Raw genomic sequence first — 26,701 nt, 5'->3', positions numbered from 1 at the left:
TGCACATCATTCAATTAACCAGATAAATTATGTATGCATAAATAAGTATAGTGTTTATCAATTACTAAATTAACTAAATTGATCATGATATGATAAAATATTGAATTGATCAAATTGAAACACCACACAATTGAAAGAATGGATCGAATTGAGAGACCACTGGACTGTACTGAATGAAATTCTGAACTGTGTGAATAATTATAGCCTTAGATGCTTTGTTAGAGATGTGAGGCTGATGGGGGTAAAAAAATATCCCCACCAATTAGCATTTGTGGAAAACACCTCACAGAGTCAGGAACGCATACCAGTGTGTGTATGTATATGTCTGTGTCTGTGTGTGCAAGTGTGTTTTAATGTGTTATTGTGTTCACGCTTGCGTGCACTCAAGAGTCGCATGTGTTTTCATTAGTGCTTTGCATTCTGCATGTGCCTACAAGGGTCACTACTGTTTAAATGTCAAGTGCTGGGAAAGGTCCTTTAGGTGGATAAAACTGGGTCAGAATGACATACTATTACAGGAACATCACGTTTCTGTCATGGGCTGAACTGTAATAATGCGTGGTTTACACCTAAATGCCAAATCTTGAACGAGAGTATATTTGCATCTTTGTCTTTTTGCCTTCACTTTTCCTGCAGGAGTTTTTCTATGAGATTACATTCAACGAGCTGGCCACCAAGACCCTGGAGGTTACAGTATGGGACTACGATCTAGGGAAGTCCAATGATTTCATCGGTAATTAGCGTTACTGCTAAACCTGTAATACACATCCATTACTTGCTGGTAAAAGGTTACATCTATTGATTTATATATCCATCTGTTAGGGATGTAACAGTATGACTCAAAGTTCAGTGCACATAGTCTCACGGGGAATGCATGGTAATGCGGAACCGAAGTTGTCACGCCTTCAAAGCTCCTTCTTTTGGCTCCTTGCTCACTTCGCCTATCCACTTCACTTTCGTTTGCGTGTTCACATGGATGGCCTTCAACGTTCAAGGCTGTCGCAGAGTAATAAGCATTCAATAACAACACACACACTCACATTTTCATATAATCCTTGTGCTGCGGTACATTCCGCATTTTGCAGGGACAGTTGAGAAGACCAAAAGGCAGATTAGGCTAAGGGTGGTAAAACAAATAGCCAAAAGAGGGCATCCCAAAGTATGTATCCCCCTGAATGTATGCCCTCCCCCTTGGAGGCACCGTACACAGCACAGAGTGTGACTTCAGATGGAGTGGAGTGTTAGTAAGGAGGGAGCAGGTGGACGCTTGCACGCGTGAGAAGTGCATCGAGTGTTGTGCGACATGCAGTAACACACCAGTGAACCAGTACTGACAGTAAGAGTGATCCAACCCAGTTTAAACACAGCACTGGGGGCTTCCGAGTGGTCTAGCAGGACTAAGGTACTGCCACTACGATCCCAGGATTGCCGGTTCGAATCCTGCGTTTTGTTGCTTGCCATCAGCAGCCAGCATCAGAGAGAGCACAATAGACATTGCTGTCTCAAGGGTGGGTTAATGGTACTTCCTCCCCACATCATTTAGCTATCAGGCTAAATTAGCATAACAGCTAAGTCACATGTCTGCCTCCTTCGTTACCATAAGAAATGTGAATGTGAATGCAAAAAATCTTAATTTGAATTGAGTTATTATGTAACATGTATTGTTGATCTGAAACTGAATTCTGAATTTTAGGGTTTGTAGGAGAGCAGTGTAGAATATTCAGGGTGCATTTACAATACCCCACCTTCACAATAATGATAACTTAGTGTGACTACACCACCTTGGGGATTCCACCCAAAATCTAGCTAATCCTAACTAAATTCAAACAGACCGTTTTGCCAGACCATCATTGGCTGCACATAATCCTCAATGGCATTTCATCAATGGGGACCAAAATATGTGCTCTTTATTGTGAAAAAGGTTCTGTGGTATAAAATGACCTTGTTTCATGTAGCATTACCTGTGACCCTGCCTGGTAAAGGACTCAAGCCATGCCCTCAGAGCCTTAAGATACACCACAGACCACAGATTTACTAGTGTTTAGATGTGAAGCACCCAGAACCTCATAACCATAAACATGGCATGTGACCAGTTGTGCAGTTGCAATGCTGGTGAGGCTGGCGCACACACACATTAATGCCTCAGTATGTTACATTTCAAGCATGGAGACCCAACCTCAGCTTACCTAAGATTACATCTCTTCTTGGCAGCACAGATACTTGTTAGCTTTCTGGCAAAATGTAGTCCTCAGACCGTCAGTACAGGAAAATGTCTTTTCTAGGTAGACAAGAAGTCCTTGCATGTGTGTTTCAACAAGGTTCATCAGTCAGTCACTCATCCATTTACAAGTCAGTAAGCAAAATTGCTTGCTTAGTAGCTTATGGCACATGGTAATGTTAGCTAACTTACATGCAGTGTCATTGCAATGCTCAGGTGTGTTACCATGCTAGTATATATAATTCCTATCTGAAGCTGTATTGATAACAGAGATTTATTTCTCCTGACTAGAGATAACTTAAATTCTTACAGCATTGCTAGCTAGCAGCGTTAACCTTGTAGCTACTATAGCAAAAAGTGAGCTCAGGAATTTACAACTCCCTTACTCTGTTCTGAGGATTATGCTACAAAGTGAACTGGTCAGTTAACTCCCAGCCTCTCAGCATTCCAGTCCTTTTGGAATGGGTTAACGGAAGAACGTCTGCCTCATTTTTACCACATGCTTAGTGAGAGCCAGTCAGTCTGAGGCTTTGAATAGATGGCTGATTACATGTGTGCACATCACCGTCCCGCCGGAGCAAAGTGATAATTACACGTTTCCTTCTCTCCGTCCAGGGGGTGTTTCTCTGGGCTGTCATTCGCAGGGCGACGCCCTCCAGCACTGGATAGACTGTCTGAAGAACAAGGGCACGAAGGTGGAGCGCTGGCACACACTGACCAACGACCTGCCCGGATCCAGCTTCCAGGAGTGAAAGAGCCGAAGTTGCAGGCCCACCACCCCCCCTAAACCGGCTGGCCTGTTTCATTAACGCTGGTTCGTCTCCAGCTGAATGGTCATTCACGTCCAATTAGCAACAGATGAGTGTTGGTGACTAGGGTGCAGCTACGCTGTATGAGTTCCGCTTGTAGGAGCGTGCCAGAATCGTTTCCCACGTGGAGAAACTTCTTCTGGGAACAGTTTCCATTATGTTTCTTCAAAAGCATTCAAATCTTTTTAATCTCTGGGTTTTATTCACAGCTAGGCTTTTTATATCTGTTCCGCTTCACCACCTTGTTCCATTTCGCAACGGCACACGCCTCCGAAATGCAATTAGCTATTGTTTTTATGAGGGTTAGTGGAACTGATGCATAATCTAGAGTGGTTTATTCTCGGGTTTATTGTATTATACCCAACGTACGCAAATAAGTTTTAAATCAGGGCAGCTTTGGGAAGTAATAGGTTTAAAATGCCATCATATTTTGGTTTCAGTGCAATAATTTTGTGTTGCAATAAGGCACAGCCCAGTTTTTGACGATGCTTCCTACAAATTCCTACAGAAGTGGTCTTAACTTGAAACGTGCTGTTTTAAGAAATCGCAATCAAACTGCTTGCTGCTGATGTTGTGAATTATGGTAATTCTTCATTTAAAGGGGAATTCCACTGAGGTTTCAACATCTGTATAATCATCCAGTCATCCAGAGTGGGGGTTTGGTGCAAAATTGTGGTTGGATTTAGAGAAACTTACCAAGTCAAGATTTCTGTAAAGTGTTACAAGGGGTCGCCCTGACTACATTCCAAACCTACCAGTGAACCTACCAGCACAATGTGTCTTCTGAGATTTATATAAAATATATAGCTATGATTACACTCTTAAAAATGAGGGTGCCACAAATGGTTCTTAGAGCAAATCCAGCTCTATCCTGCTTTTAATACAGATATGAGGGTGAATCAGCCTTAAATTGGTAATAAGAACCTTTATCAACTGATGGTTCTTTTTTTTTGTCTAGTTTATTAATTAATTGAGTTTTTTTCTCAATTTGGTACTGTCAGTTAACCCTCTTGTTTGTAGTTCTCCCTAGCACTAGCAATGCCCCAGACACTAGGAGGGAAAGGACGTCTCCTCCCATATATGTAAAGCCAGCCACCACCACCAATGTGACATTGCCTGGGAGTCAACACACTTGGAGGATAGCGCTGGGTCCCCAGCTCCACTGCACCAGAATGATGTGGAAAGAAGGTGCCATATATCCACCCAGAGAGAGCACGGCCAGTTGTGCTCTCTTGGGTTCTGACGCTGATGGCAAAGTGACATGGCGCAACCCTGGGCCATAGCAGTAGCAGATCCACTTGGAGTCTGTTCCTTAGATGTTTAAACCCAGGGTTTTTCCACACTCTATTACAAACATGATTCTTTTTTTGAATCAATAGTGATTCCTCTACAGCATCACTCAAAGAACCCTTTGAAGCACCTTTATTTTTGGTGTGTACCATAGCATATAATTGACATCATTTTCATACTTATTAGACTGTTTAGTGGCACCCCCAGATCAGATCACTGCTCCCACCATGTTAGAAAGGTCTCCAGTAAGAATAACTGTACTGGTTTGAAATGTGGCCTCAAACCGTGCTGTCAGTTATGCTAAATGTGTCTAACTCATAATTGTTAGCAACAAAGCTATGTAGAACATAATCACTTTCATAGGCTGTTGTAAACACTATGAGAGCTTAGCTTCAGTTTAGCTAGTGGCAGTTATCGGGGTCCAAGCACCGTGCACCATTAAGAAGCCAGGAAAGCACAAGTGGTAAGCAAAGATTTTTGAATGGCATCTGTTTGAAATACAATTCAGGATCTCAAAAAAGGCCTTGTACACATGGATCTTCTGACCTAGGTATAGTAAGCGACATAGTTTGAACTGCGTGAATTTAATAACTAATATAATAAATAAACAATTCCTACGTGCTAAGTTTCAAAGGAACAGAGCGTTTCACACCAAACCCACTCTGAATAACTGTGTTTACATCTCAACCATTCACTTATAGTCAAATGCTGAAATATCAGTGGAAAGCTCCTTTAATAGGGAAACGTCTTTGCTAATGGTCTGTTTGTGTGTTGTTTAGCATGCTCAATGTGTTGATATGGCTCTACTTTTTCCTCTATGTTTCTCTAATGAAATGCGACCTTCACCTTTGGGTGTCCGAGGAGTTTGAAAAGTATGCCATCGTCTGTCGATGAACCACTGGTGCTCCATGAGCAGCTCACTACTGCCACACTGGGGAGATTGTAAGGCATTACAGAAGCAATCCAGCATTCTGTCTTTCTGCAATCACCATATCAGTCTCTGGTTATTAAAGGTGCACTCCATGATTTTAATGGAACCAAGCGATGACCATGCAACAAAATTGCCTGAATAACCTGAATAAATGAATGGAAAGTGGAATGTATAAACAGGGCCAGTTGACCTCAGTTTTGGGTCAAGGCTGAAATACAGTAAATACAGTTATCACATATTTTGTAGATTTTTTAAGTAAAAAAAGACTCTTTGTTTAGCATGAGTTGGCTATGATAAAACATTTCTATCCTGATGGGGGAGTGGACTCTTCAGGGAGGACTGTGCCCCTTATACACCAGGTGCGAGGGGTCACTGAAAGGCATTAAGTAAAAGATATGCTGTGGCATTTGAAGTCACCATCATCACCATTTAGGGTTGATGTGTTGGACAAGACTTTTCTACCACCGTTATGAGGGAATATCTTGAGGAAAGACATCCAGCACAGTTCTTGAGAATGAATTGACTGAAGCTGTTCTAGCAACCCATGGTGGCCCAACAGCATACTAAAACACTTTATGTAGGTCTTAACTTAAATTTGTCACCTGTTATAATGAAAAGCCATTCATGTGATTGTGTTTAAAGCTTGGCCTGGGGTCCTTTTACAAACGTGACTTACATTGTTTAGATCACTTGGGTTGTCATCACTCACTGTCATCATAAGAAAGCTTTGTGTTTCAGTCTTTATTTGTGAGAGAATGGAAAGAACATCCTTAAAGAGACAGTCTGGCCTAAAACTAGCAATTACCATGTTGAAATATTCAGTAGCTCAGCATTGCATCCCTCTGACCCATTAGTTTGCCAGAATTCCTCATTTTCTTTCATTTGTTTTTGTCCATTAGTGTTTCCTCACTACAATCCTCAACATGCATCACCACCCCCATGTAGAAAAGAAAATATAAACTGCTAGCATAGCCGCTAATGTAGAGGCTTATAAATACAGCTTTATAATGTTAGCTTTTTTTGCATTAGCTAGCTTGCGTATCCTTCCCAAAGTGCTTGTAGTTTTTTTATGAATCCCTCCCACCTTCAGGATACATCATCAGAAGGTTTTTTTCTAAACATTGCTCCATTGCTCCTATGGCAATGTTGTAGGAGTTTAGCGGGCATGTTTTCAGCAGATGTAGCAGTAGTTATTTTTCATTGTGGCAGGAGCGTCCCTTTAACTTCACTCTACATCAGAGTATGCTATTCTGACTCATTTCTATTAGTCTGTTCATTCTGAAATGTTCAGCACCTGAAAGGTTCAAACCCATTGCAAGTTTTTGATATGGCGGACCCTATACATCCCTCAAAAGTGGTAACTTTAAAATCACAGAGTGCATCTTTAACTTGGCTAACAATTCTGCTGTGTTCCAATTAATCTGTTAAAAATATAACCCATTTCAGATATACACCAAACAGCCAGAACATTAAAATTACCTGCCTAATATTGAGTAGGACCTTTTTGTATTGTTCTGGTCCATCAAGGCATGGACTCCACAAGACCTCTGGATGTGTCCAGCAGAACTGTCCTGTAAGTTCTGAGGTGGGGCCTCCATGAGCAGCAGTGAGCCTTTGGTGTCCATAACCCTGTCGCCAGTTCACCAGATATCCCTCCTTTAAGCATTTTTGGTAGGTACTGACAACTGCATAGCAGGAGCACCCCACAAGACCTGCCTGATATTTTGGAGATGTTCTGACCCAGTTGTCTAGAACATCACAGTTTGGTTCTTATCAAAGTGGCTCAGATTCTTACGCTGGCCCATGTTTCCTGCTTCCAACACATCACCTTTATAAACTGATGGTTCACTTGCTGCCTAATTGATCCACCCCTTGACAGATGCCATTGGAATCAGATAAAGGTATTCACTTCAATTTGGCAGTGGTTTTAATGTTACAGCTGATCTGTGTATATGTTTATATATAGCCTATGAAGTTTGTACACTGATACATCTATTGTATTATTTGTTTTATTGGCTGTTTCAATAGTTTTTACTATTTATTTATTGTTATATCTGTTTATTTGTTTATTCTCCAAAGTGTTTACTTTGTGAGCGGAGCATGCTGTTGCTAATTAATGCATGTTTCATAACTGGAATAACAACAAATGTTTGTATGTTTTTATGCTGTTGCAGTCCGTCTTTCAAATAATGTGAAACAATATGATGCATTTAGTGCATTTCTGTAAACTGGTTGTTTGTCGCTGTGCCTGGAATGATGCATGAATGTTTTCCAATGTGGATTTGTTCTGTCACCTTTCATTTTAAAGACTTTTCTTGATAATAAATTGTTATTTGCTTTAAATGAGTGCGGTATTGTCTAAGTAAATATTGTTCTTCCATGTATAAGCATTAGCATAAGTGCTAACATTTACCTACAGATTTTGACAAGTGTAAAATAGCCTATTTCAGATGAATGTTGAAGGTACATAGACTGTTTCTTCAAAATATTTCTGGCTTTCTGGAAGTGTAAATGAGCTTTACAATAACAGAACAAGAACAAAAAGAAACAAATACAAAAATTATTTACCAAAAATACATTTTAGTTCTTGTACTATACCTAAAGTATGTATACATACCAATAAATAGACATAAATCACCAGTTTTATTTTGTAATAAAAATTCCTCATCAGGAGAAATTAATCAAATCTTTTGTATGATTGCAAAATTTTGTATTTTGTAATGGCAAAAATGTTTTTAATGTGTTTTTGTATTTTGTCTCCTAACACCATATACAGTTCTTTTGTGCAAATATTAAGGCTTTATGTTGATGCTTTGCTGAAAATGTTAGGGGTGTTACTAAAACACGAAAAAAGTGTCCATGTGCATTACAAAAAACATTACAATGTTTGCAGATAGTGGACTAAAGGAACGTATAGCTTCATATTTTATGACACTTTTAAAATAAATAAGGATGAGTATTTGCCCATTATATCTACAATAAATTGCATGACTTTTATTATACAATGTTATTTGGAAATGAACAACAGAAAACAAGGTTTTAATTTATTACATTTATTTATTAACTTTAAAATGATAGACTCTCCAAAAAAATAAGCACACAATGTTAACATAATTATAACCATGACAAACTAAGCTAAAATCTATTTTTGGCATTAAGTTAGGACATCAATAATATTCCGAATATTATATTCAGCACAATATACATTTGTTTCCTTGTCAGCAGGCTTAATCGTTTTCGTTCCCTAAACTAAAATATATTTCTAAAAAACTTTTTCTTTAGTTCTTGTGCTTCTGTAAATTTGTATGCGGACATTTCGCACGTGTGATTAAATTCATACTAATTTAAAGCTGTTATGAGAATACAGAACCACTTTCAATATGTACAGCTATAGAGATCTGTATTTGGTTAAGACTTTTATTATGAAATTTAACAACCCTGTCAAACGGAAACGAATAGGTCAAACTCATTTAACTATTTTTACTTTGTTTCGTTTTTATTTCGTTTCTCTTTCTTTTTTCATTTCAAGCATCGTCTTATTTCTGTCTCTGACAGCACGCGCTTTTTGTGTTATGTGAAATATTAAGACCGACGTTCTGTTGACGCTCGCTCGCTGCCCTCGTGCGGTGACGCGCTGCACATAGCAGTGTGATGTCACGCCGAGGCAGAGCCACCGGGGAGCGCGCGATGTGGGGCTCGGAGCTGCGTGCGCGGGTGAACGCGCTGCTGAGCGCCGCGGTGCACGAGGTGCTAGAGGCGGTGAAGGAGACGGTGACCGAATATGAGGAGCAGCGGAGCCGCACGGAGCGCGAGAACGAGGCGCTACGGAGGAGAGTGCGCGAGCTGCAGGATCAGCTGCGCCGAGACAACTCGGGTGGGCGGAGCCTCAACACGGTCGCACTGACGCGTCACAGTCAGGGTCTCGCGATACCGGAGAGCAGCGTCGATATCGCCAGTTATAGCGCAGTTCTCGATGTACGGTCTCTGTCGCGCACAAACGTCGTATCTCCAAAATAGCGGTTTTACAGGAAACGGGGGAAAATTAACTATTAATGGAAGTCAATGTAAAAAAATATTTTAAAGCATTTCTAGTGAATGGTCCATTCATCATGAAATTTTGACCCAATGTAAAAAAAAAAATAAAAATGCCAGGTTAATTATTATTATTTAATTAATATTATATGTAAATCATAAAATGCAAAACTGGAGGTTAATTTGTTGCATGACAGCGACAATATACGAGTATACTGCCCGGGGAGCAGAGAGGGTAAAGGGCCTTGCTCAAGGGCCTTGCTCAAGGGCCCAACAGGGCCCAACAGGGCCCAACCAACAGTGGCAGCTTGCCGAGCCCGGGAATTGAACCCACAACCCTGTTATCGATATCCCGACGCTCTAACCGCTGAGCCACCACTGCCCCTACGAGTGTAGGCTTTAGACCAACCATGAATATTAGAAAAAAAAATAATATAGTAAGAATATATACTGCGCAAAAGTCTTCCCAGGGAGAAAGGTTTATGGGTAGTTCCATGATAGTTCCATGTTAGTGATTCACTTATAATAAATGAACTAATATATACAATACTGTGCAAAGGCTGTAGTGCCCTGTGAAATATAGATTTATTTATTTAGTAAATTGGTAAACATTACAAACTTGGTTCTTTATGGAAATGAAAGTGGTTCTTCTGTGGCATCACGCAAAGAACCATTTGAAGCACCTTTATTATCAGTCATTGTACAACCCTGTTGTGTAATTATAAGCTAAAAATAATGGTCCCTTTTCCTCTGCAAGGCCAAACAGTTCTGATCCTGGTTTTCTCAGCAGAGAAACTGGCGGAGACTGTGTCTTGGTCTGAGGAGCCTAACACACTAAAGCCTTCAGCACTGATGTTAGTTGCTCCTATTTTGTGTGTTGATTAATTCTAGGATAAAACACTTAACCCTGCTCAACCCTGTTCCACAAAGGCTGCCATAACAATAAATCTGCACAAGCTTTACATTGGGCCTTGACACAGATCAACACATTAACATGACTGAAAGGCAGCGTAGTATACAGTCAGTCAGAAGTCCAGAGGAGACCTTCTTTATATGAAAATATGCTGGAGTCATAGTGGTCCACTGTAAATCCGTACCTTTCCCCAGTGTCTAACCCCCTGTTACTTTCCGTTTTCCCCTCCATTGACCCCTTAGTTGCCCAGCTCATCACTTCCATGCCCACAACCTCCTCTGGCCACGAGGATCCGTCCACATCGAGGTGCAGTCGAAGACCTGACGCGATGGTCTCAGTAGTGGAGGACAAGCTACCCCTCAAGGAGGAACCTTCAGCCGACTCTCGGCAGGGTTTGTGTCCTGCTGAAATAAAAACTGAAATGGAGCAGTCAGACTATCCTGCCACGGAGCAGTCCATGCTTCAGAATAGCTTTTGTAGTATGGGCTCCTCCATGGATTCAAACTTCCATGTGGCCCAGAGTGAGGTTCCTCCAGATCTCCCGCCCACTGAGGTGGATTTCCCGGCAATGGCTCAGTGCATGAGTGCGGAGGCTCTCAATGCTTTTGTAGAACCTTTCCCTTACGAAGACGACCCAGGCCTGGCGCTGGACTCTAGCTGGAGACAGCGGACGGGCCAACAGGATCAAGAGGAACGCCACAGCTGCCTTGTGTGCGGAAAGACTTTCAGTCGAATCGGGAACCTCCGCAGCCACCAGAGGTGCCACACCGGAGAGAAACCCTACACCTGTCTCCACTGCGGCCGGCGCTTCAGCCACAGCGGGAACCTCCAGAAACACAAAAGGGTCCACACGGGGGAAAGACCGTACCGCTGCCTACAGTGCAGCAAGACATTCTGTCAGTCCAGCCACTTGAAGAAACATCAGATGATCCACGCAGATCGGCAGATGCTTGTAGGGAGGACAGAGATGGAACTCTGAAGGAATGTCTTGCTTGCTGTGCTGGTTTTGATGGAACTACCCCAGTTCTCCATCTTCAGTATTTATAGTTCCAACAATGCAGGAACAGCGTTCAGTGTTTAAAGTGCATTCTGCATGGCTTGGGACTGCAGTGGTATCTACAGTATCTTTGTCAACCTTCCCTTACAAAAACATATTCTGTGAACAGTAGGGCTGGCCCGAACAATGTAAACACTCAAGTATTGGTTTATGTTAGTCTACAATTTTTTATGTAGTATTCAGGGGGTTGTCTTTGTAAAGTGACAGATATGTAAGCTTCAGATAGAAAACTGTTATTGGTAACATATTGTCGCCGTCACACAAAAACCTTGTATTTCCAAAAATATAAACTTTATAGAAGAAGTAAAAAAATGAATGTATTTGTAATTGTGTTCTTGGGCTGTGACCGAAATCGATCCCTACTCCCTTCTTAGTATTGACGCTATATAGGGAGGCACTATTTATCACTGAACAGTGATAAAACCACAAGTAAATCTTCTGACCCTTTCACATCAACGTACTGCACCAGTCGGGAATGGCTGAGAATTCTGAATCAGTAAAAGCATTGTGCTGTTCACGGAATAATCGTTCACCATTCAGTTGCTGAGCAACCTAAACCAACTGTTAACCAACTACATAGGAAAATATCTGACATTCACTAGGTACGGATGCTTGTTACTAGTAACTGTGATTGCTCATAACTATCACTTATATTAGCAAATGTTGGCGGCTCCAGTTCATTCTGCGGTCTGTAATCCCCCCAAAGTCACGTTAGTGCCTAAAGTCAATAGTGCCCTTATAAATAGGTTAATTGGAAGCCATTTCAGTCACAGTCTTTTTAGAGCATTTCTATTGGTCCATTCATCATAAAATTGAAAATGAGGAACAACAGTCAGATTTGTATTATGTCAAAAAGTAAAAAACTGGACAGTTCACACATCACCTTACATCACAGTGATGCAACACACTGCAGCTCTTCCCAGTCAGCTGTTGAACCAAATCAATAAGGGAGGAACAAGGAAGGAAGGAAAACGTGCAGAAATATTAGGAAAAGCTGGTGTAACATGAAACACAATAAATTTAAATATGGGGATACAGAAAATGTTTAGGCATATGCACTGCCACTATAGCATAGTTTAACAATACATCGTTTCCCCTACTGGATATATCTGGATATATAAAAAAAAAAACTTTTCAAATTTATGGTTTATTATGAAATCCAACATAACATTGTTTTAAAGGACGGTTTTGAGAATGAGTAAAACACATCATTTGAAGCCTGTAAAATGGTGTTCAGACCAGCCCTACTGAACGGATAGATTAAAAAAATGGAAGACTTTTATTTTGTATTATATTTCCTTTTAAGGAATGGACTCAAAAAGCTTAATCTTCAAAACTGGAACTGTCTTATTTATCAATAGAAAAATAAATAACACTTATCTCCATCTGCCAATGCCCCAGATATATTCTCACAGATTTTTTTTTGTTGTTTTTGTTGTTTTTTTTTCATTTAAATCACGGTTCACACTTTTGGAACAGTCAAGCAAATATAAACACTACGCCCAGATTGCAGGAAGTGCCCAAGAAAAACTGAATTATCAGAAAAACGCATTAAAAAGTGATGGGTCCACGCATGCACAGAGGACATGTGCAAAAATTTTGAGAGTAGTAAAATGATCAGTTATCTATACTACCCACGTCAGATAGTCTAAACTGGTCTTTGATGGTCAAGGTGTTTGAAAAGCTGGTCATTCAGGTGAAAACACGATTATTGGTTAACCTGCTGGTCAGACAGACTTGTTGGTCTGTCTGCATGAACAACTGGCCGTCAAGCTGGTCATACTGGTAGACTAGCTTGGTAAACCAGTTTGGACAGGGTGGTCACAATGATAGACCAGCTACACCATCAAACCCATATATAAACATATAAAAACATACTCCATACTGATCAAGAGCTAAGATGACCGACCAGTATAAGCTGGCCAGGCAGTTTCTTCAGCATGGGTATGTTCTCAGCTTTTTGTTAGCCTCTTTGCCAGGTACCTGTTGGATGACTGGTCTGTCATTGCATATTTTTGAAGTGAAATGTGTTACACTTCATTACATTACATTACATACAACAAATCAGATTTTTAATAAGCCATTATTGACTTTAACAGTGCAAGAATACGTTACAATTTATTGTAAGAATCCATCTATAGTATAACAGAACAACAGTGGGAGAGATCACCAGCTCTACTTGAGCTATGTCAATATGAGCAAAAAAAAAAAAACATGAGCAAAAAAAGATACACATATCTTACACATTTATATTTTGTTTGCATAAACTGTACACTTCTCCTCATAGATATGTAAATGCATTGAGCTGTGTGGTCAATACACATTATCATACACTATCCGTACACTGTTGCACTGATCTAAATAAATATTGTTTTAACATAATTAGCTAATAACATACAGATGTTACACTATTTACATATACTTGTGTGTCCAGTATATTCAATATGTGGACATACCAGCACAGCTGCCCCTGCTCCTCGGGGACTTTTAATTTGAAATCGACGACACGCCCGGATGTAAATAAGGGGAACTAAGCAGCGACAAAAGAATTTCTAATGAAATTCCTCTTTTTTGAAGTTCCTCTTTCCTTTAAACTGCAGCTGACAGCGCATCTCAACCTGAAAATACAGCAAATAAGTGAATATGAACACGTTTATAATTTAATTCATCGTTATCCTTAGAACGTGCGAGGCTCTGGGCTACGTTTTCCTCCTCTCGCGGAGCTGACGGTCTCTGCAGCTGCGCGGTTGTTTGTTTGTTTGTTTGTTTGTTTGTTTGTTTACTGCAGCGTTGTGACCGATTCACTTTTAATAGCGTGTGTAAATTAGGTTAGAGTGTTATCAGGACAAAATCGGTTCACAATGTCCACGACGACGTTGGGGAAGAGCCAGACATTCTCTCGGTAATATATTTTGTTTATTATTATTATTATTGATATATATTTTTTCTGCATTGGTGAGTAATGTATCATGTACTTCTTGTATGTATGCAGTTATTCAACGTTTTATTCAACGATTTTAACAATGTAATTGCTTTGGCAAGCTGTTGCTATTGGAAATCTAGTAGTCAGTCAGTTAATACAGAAGTTAGACAGCTAGGTAAAGTAATTGAGTCCAATCAAGCTGACATCTTGTTAATGGATATCCAATAGGCCTTTATCCCTAAGGCACAATAGGATCTCCTGGAGGGCAACATGCAACATGCCTTTCTGTGCAATAGTGTAATAGTATAGTATATTTCTTTTGGACCGTTTTGGGTCCATATGGGCCTCCGGGGTAAAGCTGCATAATGCATGACATGAGACTAGACATGAGAAAGTAGTTTAGTTTACCTATGGTGGTTACTTAGGATCTCATGACTGATGCTGCTCATTTGCAGACCATAATTAGCTTGCTTGCTTGATTGACACCACCTTTGTTTGATATCAGACCACAAATTATTATTCATACACACTGTGACTCATTTTGGAAATCCCGAGCTACTCCACTTCTACCTTGTATTGTGGTGTGAAGACTGTACTTTACTTAAACTCTGGACTCATGCCTGGTATTCATTTTAAAATACTGAATACGAATAGAAAAAAAAAAGAAAAGAAAAAAAAGAGAGCTGGTATGCTGGTCAAGTAACTCAACTGTGGTAAGTCAACGGCTAACAAGCACCAGACCAGCATAGGCCACCTTAAACTGGTCATTCAGAGTGATAAAAATAAATCTAAAATACATATCATTTTAATATCACCACTAGTTCTGATGTCTAAAGTTGTGAGTGTTCTCCCTGTCTGTCAAGAACAAGGCATTTGCTAGTTAAATAGCCCTAAATGGTCAGCCTGTGAGAAGCAGTTAATTCGTTGAAGCTGCCCTGTAAAGGGAAACAGGAAGTAGTGGTCATATGACATGCAGGATAAGGAACTGAAACAGGAGCCAGGTTAATGGGGGGTTTGGCCACTTCCCCTTCTTCCCATCTTATCAAAAACACGACTGTAAAACCCGATCTGATCCACAAGTAATGTCGGCGAATGGAGCTAAGCCACTTTATTACTTTATAAAAATAGATAAAAACTGTCCAGGATCATTTTATTTTTCAACAGCAAACAAGAAGCGCTAATTGGCAAACTTATCAGAAGTTGTTACTCACTGCAGCATAAAAAATATCTAATTTATTTCTGTATAAAAGTGGTTGAATCTTCACAAATTCAGATTTTGCGTAGAAGTTTAATAGGAATCGATTAATTTTAGACTTTCTTAACAGTGCCCTCTAGTGTCTGACTGCTCTGTTAAATTTGTGTTGTGCGCTCTGTTGTGTAAATGTTCTGCCTGTGCATCTGTGTCCGTGTGTGGTGTGAATTGAGTGGTGTGACCCCTCAATTTGGGTTTCCCCACTTGATCATAAAGCACCCACCACTCTTGACTGTTAGACTTTTACCTTGTAGAACTTGAACTTGTCAGTCTGCTTTACTGCCAAGCCAACATGCTCCTGTGAGGCACACATGGGTGGGACGTGGGCTAGGTGGGTTCCAAATGGGCATGGCCTCTAAATGGGTTTATATATGGTTTACTGGGACCCAGGTGAGCTTCTCAAATGGGCCTCATTGTTACAACCCGCCTTAATCTCACATGCGTCCCATTTAGGCCCCATGTGCAGTGTACATCCCATGTTTAACCCCTCCTGGTCCCATAACTGACCCTAGTGGTCATCCATATGTGGGGCCAACATGGAACCCGAGGACTAAACCTTCTGGTTCCCAGTTGAGCTATTCACACAGGCCCCACATGGGTATGCTGTCATGGTGGGTTTTGGTGCCACTTACTTCCTCAATCCATAGCAGAGTCACGTTTTGGTAACACTTACCTTTACAGTTTGAAAGAGTTCCATAGTAATGTAACGGTTGAGATGTAAATAAAGCCATTTAGAGTGGGGTTTGGTGGGGAAGTGGTTCATTGTAGAGGAAACTTACTAAATGAGGTTCCTTTACATTGGTGGTGATGGCTTTGCTAAGACAACAGCCTTCGCTAATATGTGTTTTATTTATTATACACTTTTATGACCCAACAGTTGCAGATCTTGTGGCAATGTTTTCCTTGAGGACTATTTTGCCAAACTGTTACCAGCATGTACCTTATCACCACAAATGTTTAAAAGCCTTCAACATCATCGTCAAACAGTGTCTCCAGCCACAGACAGCGGGTTTACAACCCTGTAAGAACTTTCTGTAATGGCACCTCAAGAGGCTTCGGACACCTGGTTCCATTCACCACCACTGTAAACAATTCTAATTAGATACTGAGTAGATCGTAATACTCTCTCTCTTTTTTTTAATTTCATTAAATCAGCAATAATGTGTCAAAACTTGAGCGCTTGAACACCCGGGTTAGCAAGCTGCTAACAGTGGCGGTGCACGAGGTTCTGGAGGTGGTGAGGGAGACCGTGTCAGAGTACCAGGAGAAAACGGCACGGACACAGAGGGAGAACGAGAGACTGCGGCTTAAGTTACGGGATGCACTTGAGCAACTGGAGAAAGAGAGAGAAGGTGAGAGTGGAAAGTTCCTCATGTAAAGTGTTCAAGGGCAATGTTTTTCTGTAAAATATGTTTTCTGTAATATGAAATAAAATGTAGGTATGCACTTTATAATTTAAGACGTTATGTAAAAATGTAATTTTATCCGAAAATATATTATTGATCGACAAAATACGTGTTTGAATTATTGAGCAGCAGCCAATCAGAACATAAGACAAAACCCTCTGAGAGCACAGTTGCAAGTAAACCTGTGCAGTGCACCCCCTAGTGTTAAAAATTTGCTAACAGTTCGTTATGTATGAATCCGTCATTTCCTTTCATTTTCATCTTTGCAGAGTCCCGACGTGGCTCCACCTCTCTGTCAGTCAATACCCTATCCACTCAGACTCGCCGCACACCTGGCCCAGATGTGTCTTGTCTGAGGCAGGAATCTACATCTGCTCCGATGGAGGATCCAGCTGTTAAAATGGAAGCGAGAACCCCTGCTGCAGAAGCGGAGACAGTATGTGACCTGAGAGTCGCACTAACATTAGCCGACATGTGTGCGTCAGAAGCGGAGCACGACAAAAACGAGGATTTGCAAACCTCTGATTCCTCACCCACAGACTGCATTCAGACCATAGTTGTGGAAGACATTAAAACTGAATCTGCCACTACGGAACACTCTTCACCAGAACAGCAGATGCCCCAGGTTGGGTTTGATGATGTTGCTGAGGATCTTAGCGACCCAGCAGCCGGACAAGAACTCATTGGCACAAGCACTTACGGCATTCTCTTCACCCAGTCACACCTCAGTACACCCGGTAGGAGTGCGGTGACGGGAAGAGGCACGAAGTTGGCCACAGAAGGGACCAATCGTGGACTCACAGAAGGGTCAAAGACTCTGCTTGGACCACGGGGCATTGAGAGGCATGGTTGCCGGGTAAGGATGCCCCTGATTGCTTTCTTATTAGCATAGCAAAGAAACGTGTCTGAGGCTGGATAATTTGTAAGATTAACACAAAATAAATAATTAGCAATGGGCCTAGAACAGACCCTTGAGGCACACGTTAAATATTGGAGGTGATAAACGTTAATTTCTTAATAACATAATTATTCTGTAGTAAAATAATCAGATAAAATCATGGTATGATTTGAATCCTAAAGAATCTGAAACGTCTTATTCAATCATTTCGAGATTTTGAGAAATCCTAATGATCTTTGTTCCTGCCACCAGATTTGTGGAAAGACGTTCAGCCGCGTAGGAAACCTTCGTATCCATGAGCGGTGTCACACAGGAGAAAAGCCGCACTGCTGCCCTGTCTGTGGACGTTGCTTCATCCAAGCCGGTGACCTGAAGAAACACAAGAGAGTTCACACTGGAGAGAAGCCCTACTACTGTCTCCAGTGTGGCAAAAGCTTCAGCAGGAGGGAAAACCTCAAGAGGCATCAGAAAATACACTTGGGAGAGAGTTTACATCACCAGCGTCTGTGGATGGAACCTCAGTAGGGTCGGGCAAATTGTCCCGAATTTCATATTGCAATATATTTCACTGGCATTACAGTATTTTACTGTATTTTCACAGTGTCGTTTTGCTGTGCGGCTTACATCAGAAATTCTGTCCGCAAAACGTACAGATCAATCAAGAAGAAAAACAGCTGCATTGCAGAGTACTGTTACATCATGTTGGGGGTTGGGGGGGTCATGCGTTGCATTAAGTGTATATTGCAAATTAATTCATACTTTTATAATGAGCATCTTTTAATGTTAATATGTAAACCATTAATGAAGGTATTACATAAATCAATACTGGAGCATGGATCAATACTGGCAGTGCTTCTCTACAGGGGCTAGACAAGCTGTATGTGTGTTGTGTGTTTGCATTGGCAAATTTGTGTCTGCAATAGCTGCAACTTAAAGGAGCTGAATGCATTCATTAGAATGGGGTGTCCACAAACATTTGGACATATAGTGTATAAAAAGATACCCATAATAGACGATCTAAACATCTGCAGTGAAGAACTTTCTTATTATGGAAAACGGTCACAGTTGAACACCGATAATACAGGCGGTGGTTTTAAGATGAGTTGATTGATTTTTATTGATTCTTTTTGTCTTTTCTCACAGTGTGATACATGATTGCACCAAATGCTTCTAATGGATTTTACTGTACTTTTGTTCACCAAATAAACAATCATCCAACACAGTATTACTATACTCTAAATGATCTAAGATATTTAGAGCTCACTTTGAGGTTGATCAAGTTTAGGTAAGTTTTGTACAGCTGCAAATCGATTCCCAAAAGAGTCGATTACCCATTTGTTGCAGTCTAAACCAGGGATGGGGAACTGACCGCTGGAGTCCAGCACTGTCTTGTTGATTTAAGCCGGACAGTACATAAACTCCAGGACTCCGTATTTCAGAGACTGAAGTTCCACAGTCCTGGACTAGAGTGTGCTGTATGCCCACATTTGCAGAGGCCATAAGTTACGGGTTTGATTATCAAGTTTGGTGTGTTCTGCCCATGTCCTTAGGTATTTTGATGTCTTGCAACTCCCAAAAGCATGTTAGGTCAACTGGCCGTGCTAAAGTGCCCATGGGTGTGTCCATGCAATGGGCTGCAGCCCTGTCCAGGGGGTATTTCAGCTGCATTGTAGAGTACTGTTACATCATGTTGGGGGTTGGGGGGTCCTGCGTCGCGTTAAGTTTATATTGCAAATTAATTCATACTTTTATAATGAGCATCATTTAATGTTAATATGTAAACCATTAATTAATAAATCAATACTGGAGCATGGATCAATACTGGTATCTAAAAATACCCATCCCCAACCTTTAGGGATTAACCCCTTGAACAAGTGTTTTAACATTCATAAGACATTTACATGGATTATCCTGATGAGGAGTGTTTTATGCATATTTGTAAGGAGAGATATTCGCTACATTAACCCTGATCCAATTCCGATCCTACCTTAAAAAATATTTTACCCCCATTTACGGCACTGCTGTAGAGGCGGCATATACTGTATGGACAAAAGTATTGGGACACCTGCTCAATTGCTGTTTCTTTTGAAATCAAGGTATATTAAAAACAAGTTTATCATGTTTTGAGTTGGAATGGTCTCTACTGTCCAGGGAAGGCTGTCTATTAGATTTTAGAGGAGCCTTGCTGTAAGGAATTTGTCGAGAGCATTCAGTGACAATAATGTTAGTGAGGTCTGGATGTTGGATGATCACCACCCCACTTATTCCCAACTCCCCAACTCATTCCAGAAGTATTGGGATGAGCACCATTGATAATTCCAGAGAACACCATTCCACTTCTTCACAACCCAATGCTTTATATCCCTCTAGGCCCACACCTGGCTTCAACTGGTCTTCCACTGGTTGTAAGCCTGTACTGCTGTCTTCTGCTATTGTAGCCTATCCTCCTCAAGGCTGGACATGGTGTTGAGCTTCTCTGCTCAACACAAATGTACAGAGTGGTCTTCTTAGTTACTGACTGTCAGCTCAAACCTGGACGTTCTCTGTTGACGTCTCTCAACAACAAGGTGGTTCCATCAGCAGAACTGTTGTTCACTGGATGGATTTCTTCATTACACCATGTTCACTAAACTCTAGTGAGGAGATCTCAAGAGATCCGCAGTCCTAGAGTAACTAAAACCAGTAGCAACAATCATGCCTGGCCTGAAGCTGCTGGCCTGTATCTGTATTGTTTTATGCACTGCTGAAACACAATTGTCTACTTAAGTGTGTGTGTGTGTGTGTGTGTGTGTGTAATGTGCAACATTAAGAGTAGGTAGGGGAGGTGGTTTGTGACCCCATGTACCCTTCTCCCCTCCCTTTTCAGGAAATCACCTAAAGCAGGCTGGCCAAAGTCCACCTCCACGCTACAGGCTGAGCGCTGCCCTGCTTCCCTTCGCTCTGATTGGTCAGCTGTATAATCAGAAGCACGCTGGAACGCAAAATATCCAATCACAGCACAGGAGAGGCGGGACCTGACGGAAACCAAGTGGGAAAAGTAAACCATCCGCAGGTGAATGTGGAGTGGAGTGCGGTGGAGATTTTATTCGGTGGGCTTTTTTTTTAGGTGTGTATTATAATTATTTAGTAGAGAGAAAGTATACTAAGAGTATAAATGTAGAAGCTAAAATGAGAAAAAAGGCTGCGTTCATTAAGTACACATAACCGTAACGCCCACCATCATTCACATTAATATAAACAGTCTACCTGCACATTTGCCATTAGTAAAACTAAAGCTAACAGGTAAAACCGACACTGCGCTTTTAAGCGACCGGGGCGGGAGTTTGGCAGTAATGTTACATGTGTAAGTTATTAATATATATAATTCAGTCATATGTGTCAGAGTGCTGTTAAATAAACGTGCCTTCAGGCCGATTGACGTTTCTGAGAGCAGCAGCAACAGTGAGGCTTTGCGGAAGTGGAGAGCATTGAGACGCTGTGTGTTGACAGACCAGCTTTGGTAAGCAAATACACCACTTTAAATACCACACTTTTAAACGAATTTGTCAGATTAAGGTCTATTTTCATTTTATTTCGAGAAATAAGGGTCCTCGATGTTACTTTTCACCCATTCAAACCTTCAGTTTCGACAGTCAATCATCACCTCTAAATGTCGACAGTGGGCGTGTGGAGCTCTGATGTGACAGCAGTCTGTTTACTGTCTTTACACAACTTTTACAACTTTATATTCTTTAATAATCCACTTTTATAGCTTCAGTCTTCTCTAGACGTGTGTGGAACGGGAGTGAAGCTGGTATATCATATTTTTTGTGGTCCTCTCACTCTGATGCCAGATGTTCGCTACCACAGACCATAGTTCTGGTCTTTGGATGAAGAAGCATATGGTGTGGCCCAGTGATGAAGATCCATGGAAAAATCCTGAATCACTACCTGTCCTGTAGTGCACCTGTGGTTAAGGAGGGCTACCTGTACAAAAAGGTGGGCTAAAGACAGATACACAGTGTCAAAAAGTTAGAAGACATGGTCCAGTTTCCATCCAGGTGTTAAAGCTCCCATATTTATTTTGTGAGATCACGAAATAGATATATTTATGTATATCCATTAATTCAGCTTTTCAGTCTGGGCCCTAGTTAAATGAGGTGCAACGCAGGGCAGCCAATCAGGAGTCATGTCAGAAATATGAGTCTTAACTGAAGATACAAAAACACTCAGTTTAAATTTGTAGTAACATCTGCTCTTCTGAAAATGCTTTACACTAAATGTTGTAACTTTGCTGTGATGCTTTGATTGAACTTAAATACAGAAGAGCATCAAAAAGGTCAGGCCCTGATCCCAAAGGGTCATTACTCCATCACTCCAGAGAACACAGTTCTACGACTCCTCCTTTGTGTGCAGCAATGAGTGCACCTTATTTGACTAATTTACTAAGGTGTGTCTGGATACTTTTAGTGGCCCTTGCCATGGTATGCAGGCCCTTGATCAGCCAGCTGACCCAGTCTGTGTTTGATGACCAATCGGTACTCTAATACCTCAGGCAGTACTGTTAGCGCCAGTACAACTCTTTAAAGCCTCACTGGTTCTTTGCTTTAAAAAAAAACAAAGAGGGTTTCTAATGTTAATAAATAATACAAATTATTTGTATTTATTCTAATGTTTTACAGCTGTTTTACATAAAAAGCTTTGTGCACAGTGATATATTTTACATTACTGATTAGGATCAGTTAAAACTTTCTGAAATGAACAATGCTGGAATACCTCCTCAAAACCATTGTTGTAAACCCATTAAAAAATAATTACATTTCTGGAACAGCTCAAGTTATACGCCTGTAGTAAAGAGTGAAAGCAGCAACACTTGACTGGAAAATTCCACACCTTTATTTATAACCAATGCATTTCAGCACATAGGCCTTCGCCAGGGTTACATGGAATGGGGATTTCATTGTTGCAATGACCAATAAAATGGCTCCAACACCCATGTCTTTATATGAACCAACCAATAAAAAGCTTACATTTCTAAAATAACTAACTTTCAGCTGATGCTTAGTTCCAACAGACAGATCGACATAAAAGAAAAGACACTTAAAACACCTAAACCAGAAGGGGATAAGGTTCTGAGATTGAAAACAAAATTCCAAAAGGTTTCTTTTTACTTCTAATGGTCAAGGCTGAATATGCTTAATACCTAGACAATAAAATAAAGAAGTAAGGGTAAGCAGCTTCTTTAAAATGGCCTGTGATTGGGTTTTGTTGGATCCTTTCTAACATTTCTCCATTGATGCAGTTTGTAATAGATGTTAGATATTTAATAAGAACAAAATGTACACACTTTTCTTACTCAACCTGGTACCCAGCTGTGATTACATCAGCTAGCAGACACCTATGCTAGCATCACACTGAAGTGATGTGGGGAGCGAACGAGAGAAAGATAGACATCTACCCACCTGGAGAGAGCAAGGCCAGTTGAGCTCTCCCATTTTAACAACATTGTCTTTGATGATAATGTTAGAATCAATATATCGGGCTAAAATAAAAACACATTTAGACTGACACCAGTCTGACCTCTGTAAATACATACCCAAATTCTAAAATAAAAAAAAAATAAAACATTAAATAATATATTGTATAAACAAGCTGGAAACCTTTTTTTTTTTTTTTTAATGAACATACAGGTAGTTATCCTACTTTAGTCAGATCTTAACCAGACTGTGTGTTCTGTCTGATCTCCACTCAGGGCGAAGTGAACACATCCTACCAGAAGCGCTGGGTCACCCTCAAAGGAAACCTCCTGTTTTATCAGGACCGCCCGAAGGACAAGGAGGTTTTAGGGGTCATTGTGTTGGAGGGCTGCTCTGTACAGCTGTGCGAGTCTGACGAGCAGTTTGCCTTCTCGCTGGTGTTCAGTGAGGCTGGTCTCCGCACATACAAGTTCTCGGCCGAGAATCAGGCCAGCCAGGAGGGCTGGGTTAAGGCCATCCACTCAGCACATCACAACTTCCTCTCCATCCTCCTGCAGGACCTGCGTCAGCAGTATTTTGGTAAGACCGAGTGAGCCTGAGTAGCTGCTGGAGTTTGGAAACAATATTTGGACTACATTTGGGCTAACATTTAATATCTAGGATGAAGCTCTAATAACACTTAATTTCCAGAATGACATTCAAATAACATTAATATGAATTAGAATAAAAATTAATATGTGGAGTAAGTTAACAATAAATGAATACCCACAATTAAGTTTTAAGAAACTAATATCCAGAATGCTTGTATTTTAAAAGTAATAATAAAGCCTCAAAGCTAAAAATGATTCAAAATAGATAATTATAATATAATGATTATATTATATAATCATTTAATTGTATCATAAATTTATATTTAAAAACAAATTATAAAATATTACCAAATATTTTAGGTATTCATTTTGTTTAGTTATCTAATTACTTATTTTAAAAAAATATTAGGTAAAATGGAAAAAAGTATACTATATAATAATACTAATGATAATACTAGAACAATGTAATGCCTTATTATTATAATTTATGTATTTTATGACTTTATTCTGAAGATTTTGTTCATCTGGCCTAATAAACTTTGAAACCAGTCAAGTTGTATAAACAAAATTGTCTACATTTTTCTGTAGCCAATTTGGTATATATAAATGTAACCATTTAAGTGTTGTTTGTATCTTTAATGAAAATGGTCTTGCACTTCTATTCTGCAGTTCGGTACTTAATCAGTTTTAAATTTGGTACATTGTGGCAAATACTGTGTATAGTGATGACATTTGGCCAGCCCAACTAAAAATGTGGTTAGCATAAGTTTACCTGTTGGTGTTCTTGTCTTACAGATGCAGCAAAAGCGGCAGGTGTTGACCCGGTGGACTGTTCGCGTCTTATGAAGGAGACCATGGCTGATTCTCAGAAGGTGTATCTTGCTTCTGTTTTTTATGCTGCACCAGTAATGAAAGGACTGGAGGGTCAAGGAAACAACCAGCTGCTTCAGGTCCCACCCACCGCCGCCAAGCATGTTGGCAAGCGCTCTCCTAAACTCTGGCCCAAACGACACGCCCACGTCACGCCTGTTAATGGCCCGACTCCACCCCTCGGGGAGTGGTCGGAGCCCACAATGGACTTTAGCAAAATGCATGAGGAGTTTGGAAAGGAGGTCAGGCGACTGGTGGCCGATTGGCGGAGGAGGGGGGAGGAAATGATGGCTTTGCAGGAGGAGAATTTGATTGATTTTGATTGATAGGATGTTTGAAGTTTGAAATTTGCATTTTTAGTTTTGCACTGGAGCTATGAGGCTAACCTGTAATGTAGCTAAAAAGTAATGGAAGCCTATACCCAATTAACATCACTCTAACTGCATGCGTAAATTGTCACACACTTGATCTCAAAAACCACGTATGTGGTGCCTTGATACTGTATATACTTAAATAACACAATTAAATAAGCATGTCTGTTAGAGCTTAACAACTCTGCCATTTGTGGCCAGTGTGTGATGATGTAAGCATGCAGTTTGCACCGTGCAAATTAGTTGGATAGGTTTCCTTTACTTGTTAGCTTAGCATCTTCTTTAGAATGGGAGGTGCTGGGCTAACACTACCAATAAATACGGGATGACTGGATCTCATCTCTGTAAATATACGCCCAACATCTTCATTTATTTTCTTCAAAAACACTGTCAACAAGCTATGCATATAAGCTAGCTTTGTAGTTCCGGTGCTAAACTACAAAGGCAAACTTGGCTAAATGTAATCTATGGAATCTGTTAAAAAATTATGTAAACTTAATTAATCTATTGCTTTGAAAGCTGAAAGGAAAATACCAAACACTGTTATGAAGGTATTTTTGTGGAGCTAAACTGGCTTTTTAACGGACACGGTCCATCAAACGATCAGGGGGCATTTTATTTGGCATAACTGAAGGAACAGTCCTAACTTGGCAACAAAGCCAAGGTCCACATTGCTAAACCATTGTTTGGATATCAGCACTCATTAGCATTTAAACCTTTTAGTTGTTTTATAAAGTAAGTGTAATGTTCTTTAAACGAAGGCCACAAATGTCCCCAAACTTTTCATGGGCGCTGTAGATTTAGGACCCTTTTTACAAATGCTGGAACTAAACAGAGGGGTTGTTGTTGTAGGATACACTGAATGGCAATGTTTGTGAATCATTAGTGTGCAATGTTTTGTTTGATGTCATAAATTAATTATTTTGTAATATTTAATACCTTACTGTGCAAGAAGGCAAGTGTAACAAGGCAAGTGTATTTCTTGCTTTTATTAACACAATGTATGTTTGTTATAATACCTGATAAAGTGCATTATATAATGTATTATAGTGTCATATTGCTCAGTTGAGTTGTTTACTTAATGTAATTCATTTTGGTTGGCTAGTGCTAAGAAAGGTGAACCAGCAACTGGAAGGTCATAAGTTGAATCCCACGAGCAAGGCGGTTGCCCCCCACTGCCCCAGATGGCAATGTGTTGTTTCCAGACTGGTAATCAATTTAGCATGCAAGTTGACACATAAATTGTGACTTGAAGTTGTGTTAAGTTTGTTTATTTAGCCGGGAAGCTATGAGGCTAATAAGAAGAAGCTTATACCTCACCCATTACCCACGTACATGCATGCATGTACATAAAGCCTCACCATTTGCAGTTAAAACCTGCACAGGCTTCAAGATGGAGTTGCCTAATGTGTTTAGCTAAGTTAATGTGCTTACTTCTGTTTATGCTTATATATATCTCAGTGAGTCACAAAGTGTCAAAACCCACATCAGTAAGTTTATTTCAGATGTATGGGCACCTCCACATGGTTTGCACAGTGCTAATGAAGAGGCCATTATCCCCCATTATTTGTTTACATGGCTCCAGTACATCATGTACGCTAAAATGAGCTCGGCTGGTGAATTGTTAGCCGCTGACAGTGAAAAATTCTCAGTAATGTGTGGCAGATAAGTTCTGCCTTCTTGTG

The 26,701-nt window shown here is 40.4% G+C and overlaps 4 protein-coding genes across 7 annotated transcripts in view; all 4 read left to right on the top strand.

Annotated features, from left to right (window-relative positions):
- The window catches only part of LOC140544525 (double C2-like domain-containing protein alpha), a 49,427-nt gene extending 41,868 nt beyond the window's left edge, over nt 1-7,559 (top strand). For both annotated transcript variants that reach the window (XM_072668125.1, XM_072668126.1), the window contains exons 10-11: nt 637-733; nt 2,834-7,559. In XM_072668125.1, the coding sequence (XP_072524226.1) occupies nt 637-733; nt 2,834-2,970 (234 nt within the window). In that variant the 3' untranslated portion in view covers nt 2,971-7,559. The remainder of the gene's footprint in view (nt 1-636; nt 734-2,833) is intronic.
- A 1,349-nt stretch (nt 7,560-8,908) lies between these two features.
- LOC140544199 (uncharacterized) lies at nt 8,909-12,635 on the top strand. Its single transcript, XM_072667623.1, has 2 exons — nt 8,909-9,122; nt 10,436-12,635. Exons 1-2 carry the CDS (start codon nt 8,936-8,938, stop codon nt 11,170-11,172), a joined length of 924 nt encoding a protein of 307 aa, XP_072523724.1. The 5' UTR covers nt 8,909-8,935; the 3' UTR covers nt 11,173-12,635.
- A 1,138-nt stretch (nt 12,636-13,773) lies between these two features.
- LOC140544198 (uncharacterized) lies at nt 13,774-18,952 on the top strand. The gene is made up of 4 exons (XM_072667622.1): nt 13,774-14,152; nt 16,581-16,777; nt 17,101-17,687; nt 17,982-18,952. The coding sequence occupies exons 1-4, from the start codon at nt 14,112-14,114 to the stop codon at nt 18,252-18,254; spliced, it is 1,098 nt and encodes a 365-aa protein (XP_072523723.1). The 5' UTR covers nt 13,774-14,111; the 3' UTR covers nt 18,255-18,952.
- A 1,384-nt stretch (nt 18,953-20,336) lies between these two features.
- Nucleotides 20,337-26,060, top strand: LOC140543911 (sesquipedalian-1-like). 3 transcript variants are annotated; one of them, XM_072667226.1, is made up of 5 exons: nt 20,337-20,781; nt 21,112-21,228; nt 21,563-21,707; nt 23,461-23,764; nt 24,571-26,060. In XM_072667226.1, exons 3-5 carry the CDS (start codon nt 21,627-21,629, stop codon nt 24,969-24,971), a joined length of 786 nt encoding a protein of 261 aa, XP_072523327.1. In that variant the 5' UTR covers nt 20,337-20,781; nt 21,112-21,228; nt 21,563-21,626; the 3' UTR covers nt 24,972-26,060. The 3 variants fall into 3 exon arrangements, with proteins under 3 accessions (XP_072523327.1, XP_072523325.1, XP_072523326.1); XM_072667224.1 differs by having other exon boundaries at nt 20,337-21,011; XM_072667225.1 differs by lacking the exon at nt 20,337-20,781 and adding an exon at nt 20,804-20,818.
- Nucleotides 26,061-26,701: the final 641 nt, after the last annotated feature.

Source organism: Salminus brasiliensis, chromosome 22 (assembly GCF_030463535.1).
Source record: "Salminus brasiliensis chromosome 22, fSalBra1.hap2, whole genome shotgun sequence".
Taxonomy (NCBI): Eukaryota; Metazoa; Chordata; class Actinopteri; order Characiformes; family Bryconidae; genus Salminus; species Salminus brasiliensis.
The sequence above is the reverse complement of the archived record's forward strand: the minus strand, read 5'-3'. Positions and strand labels throughout refer to the sequence as shown.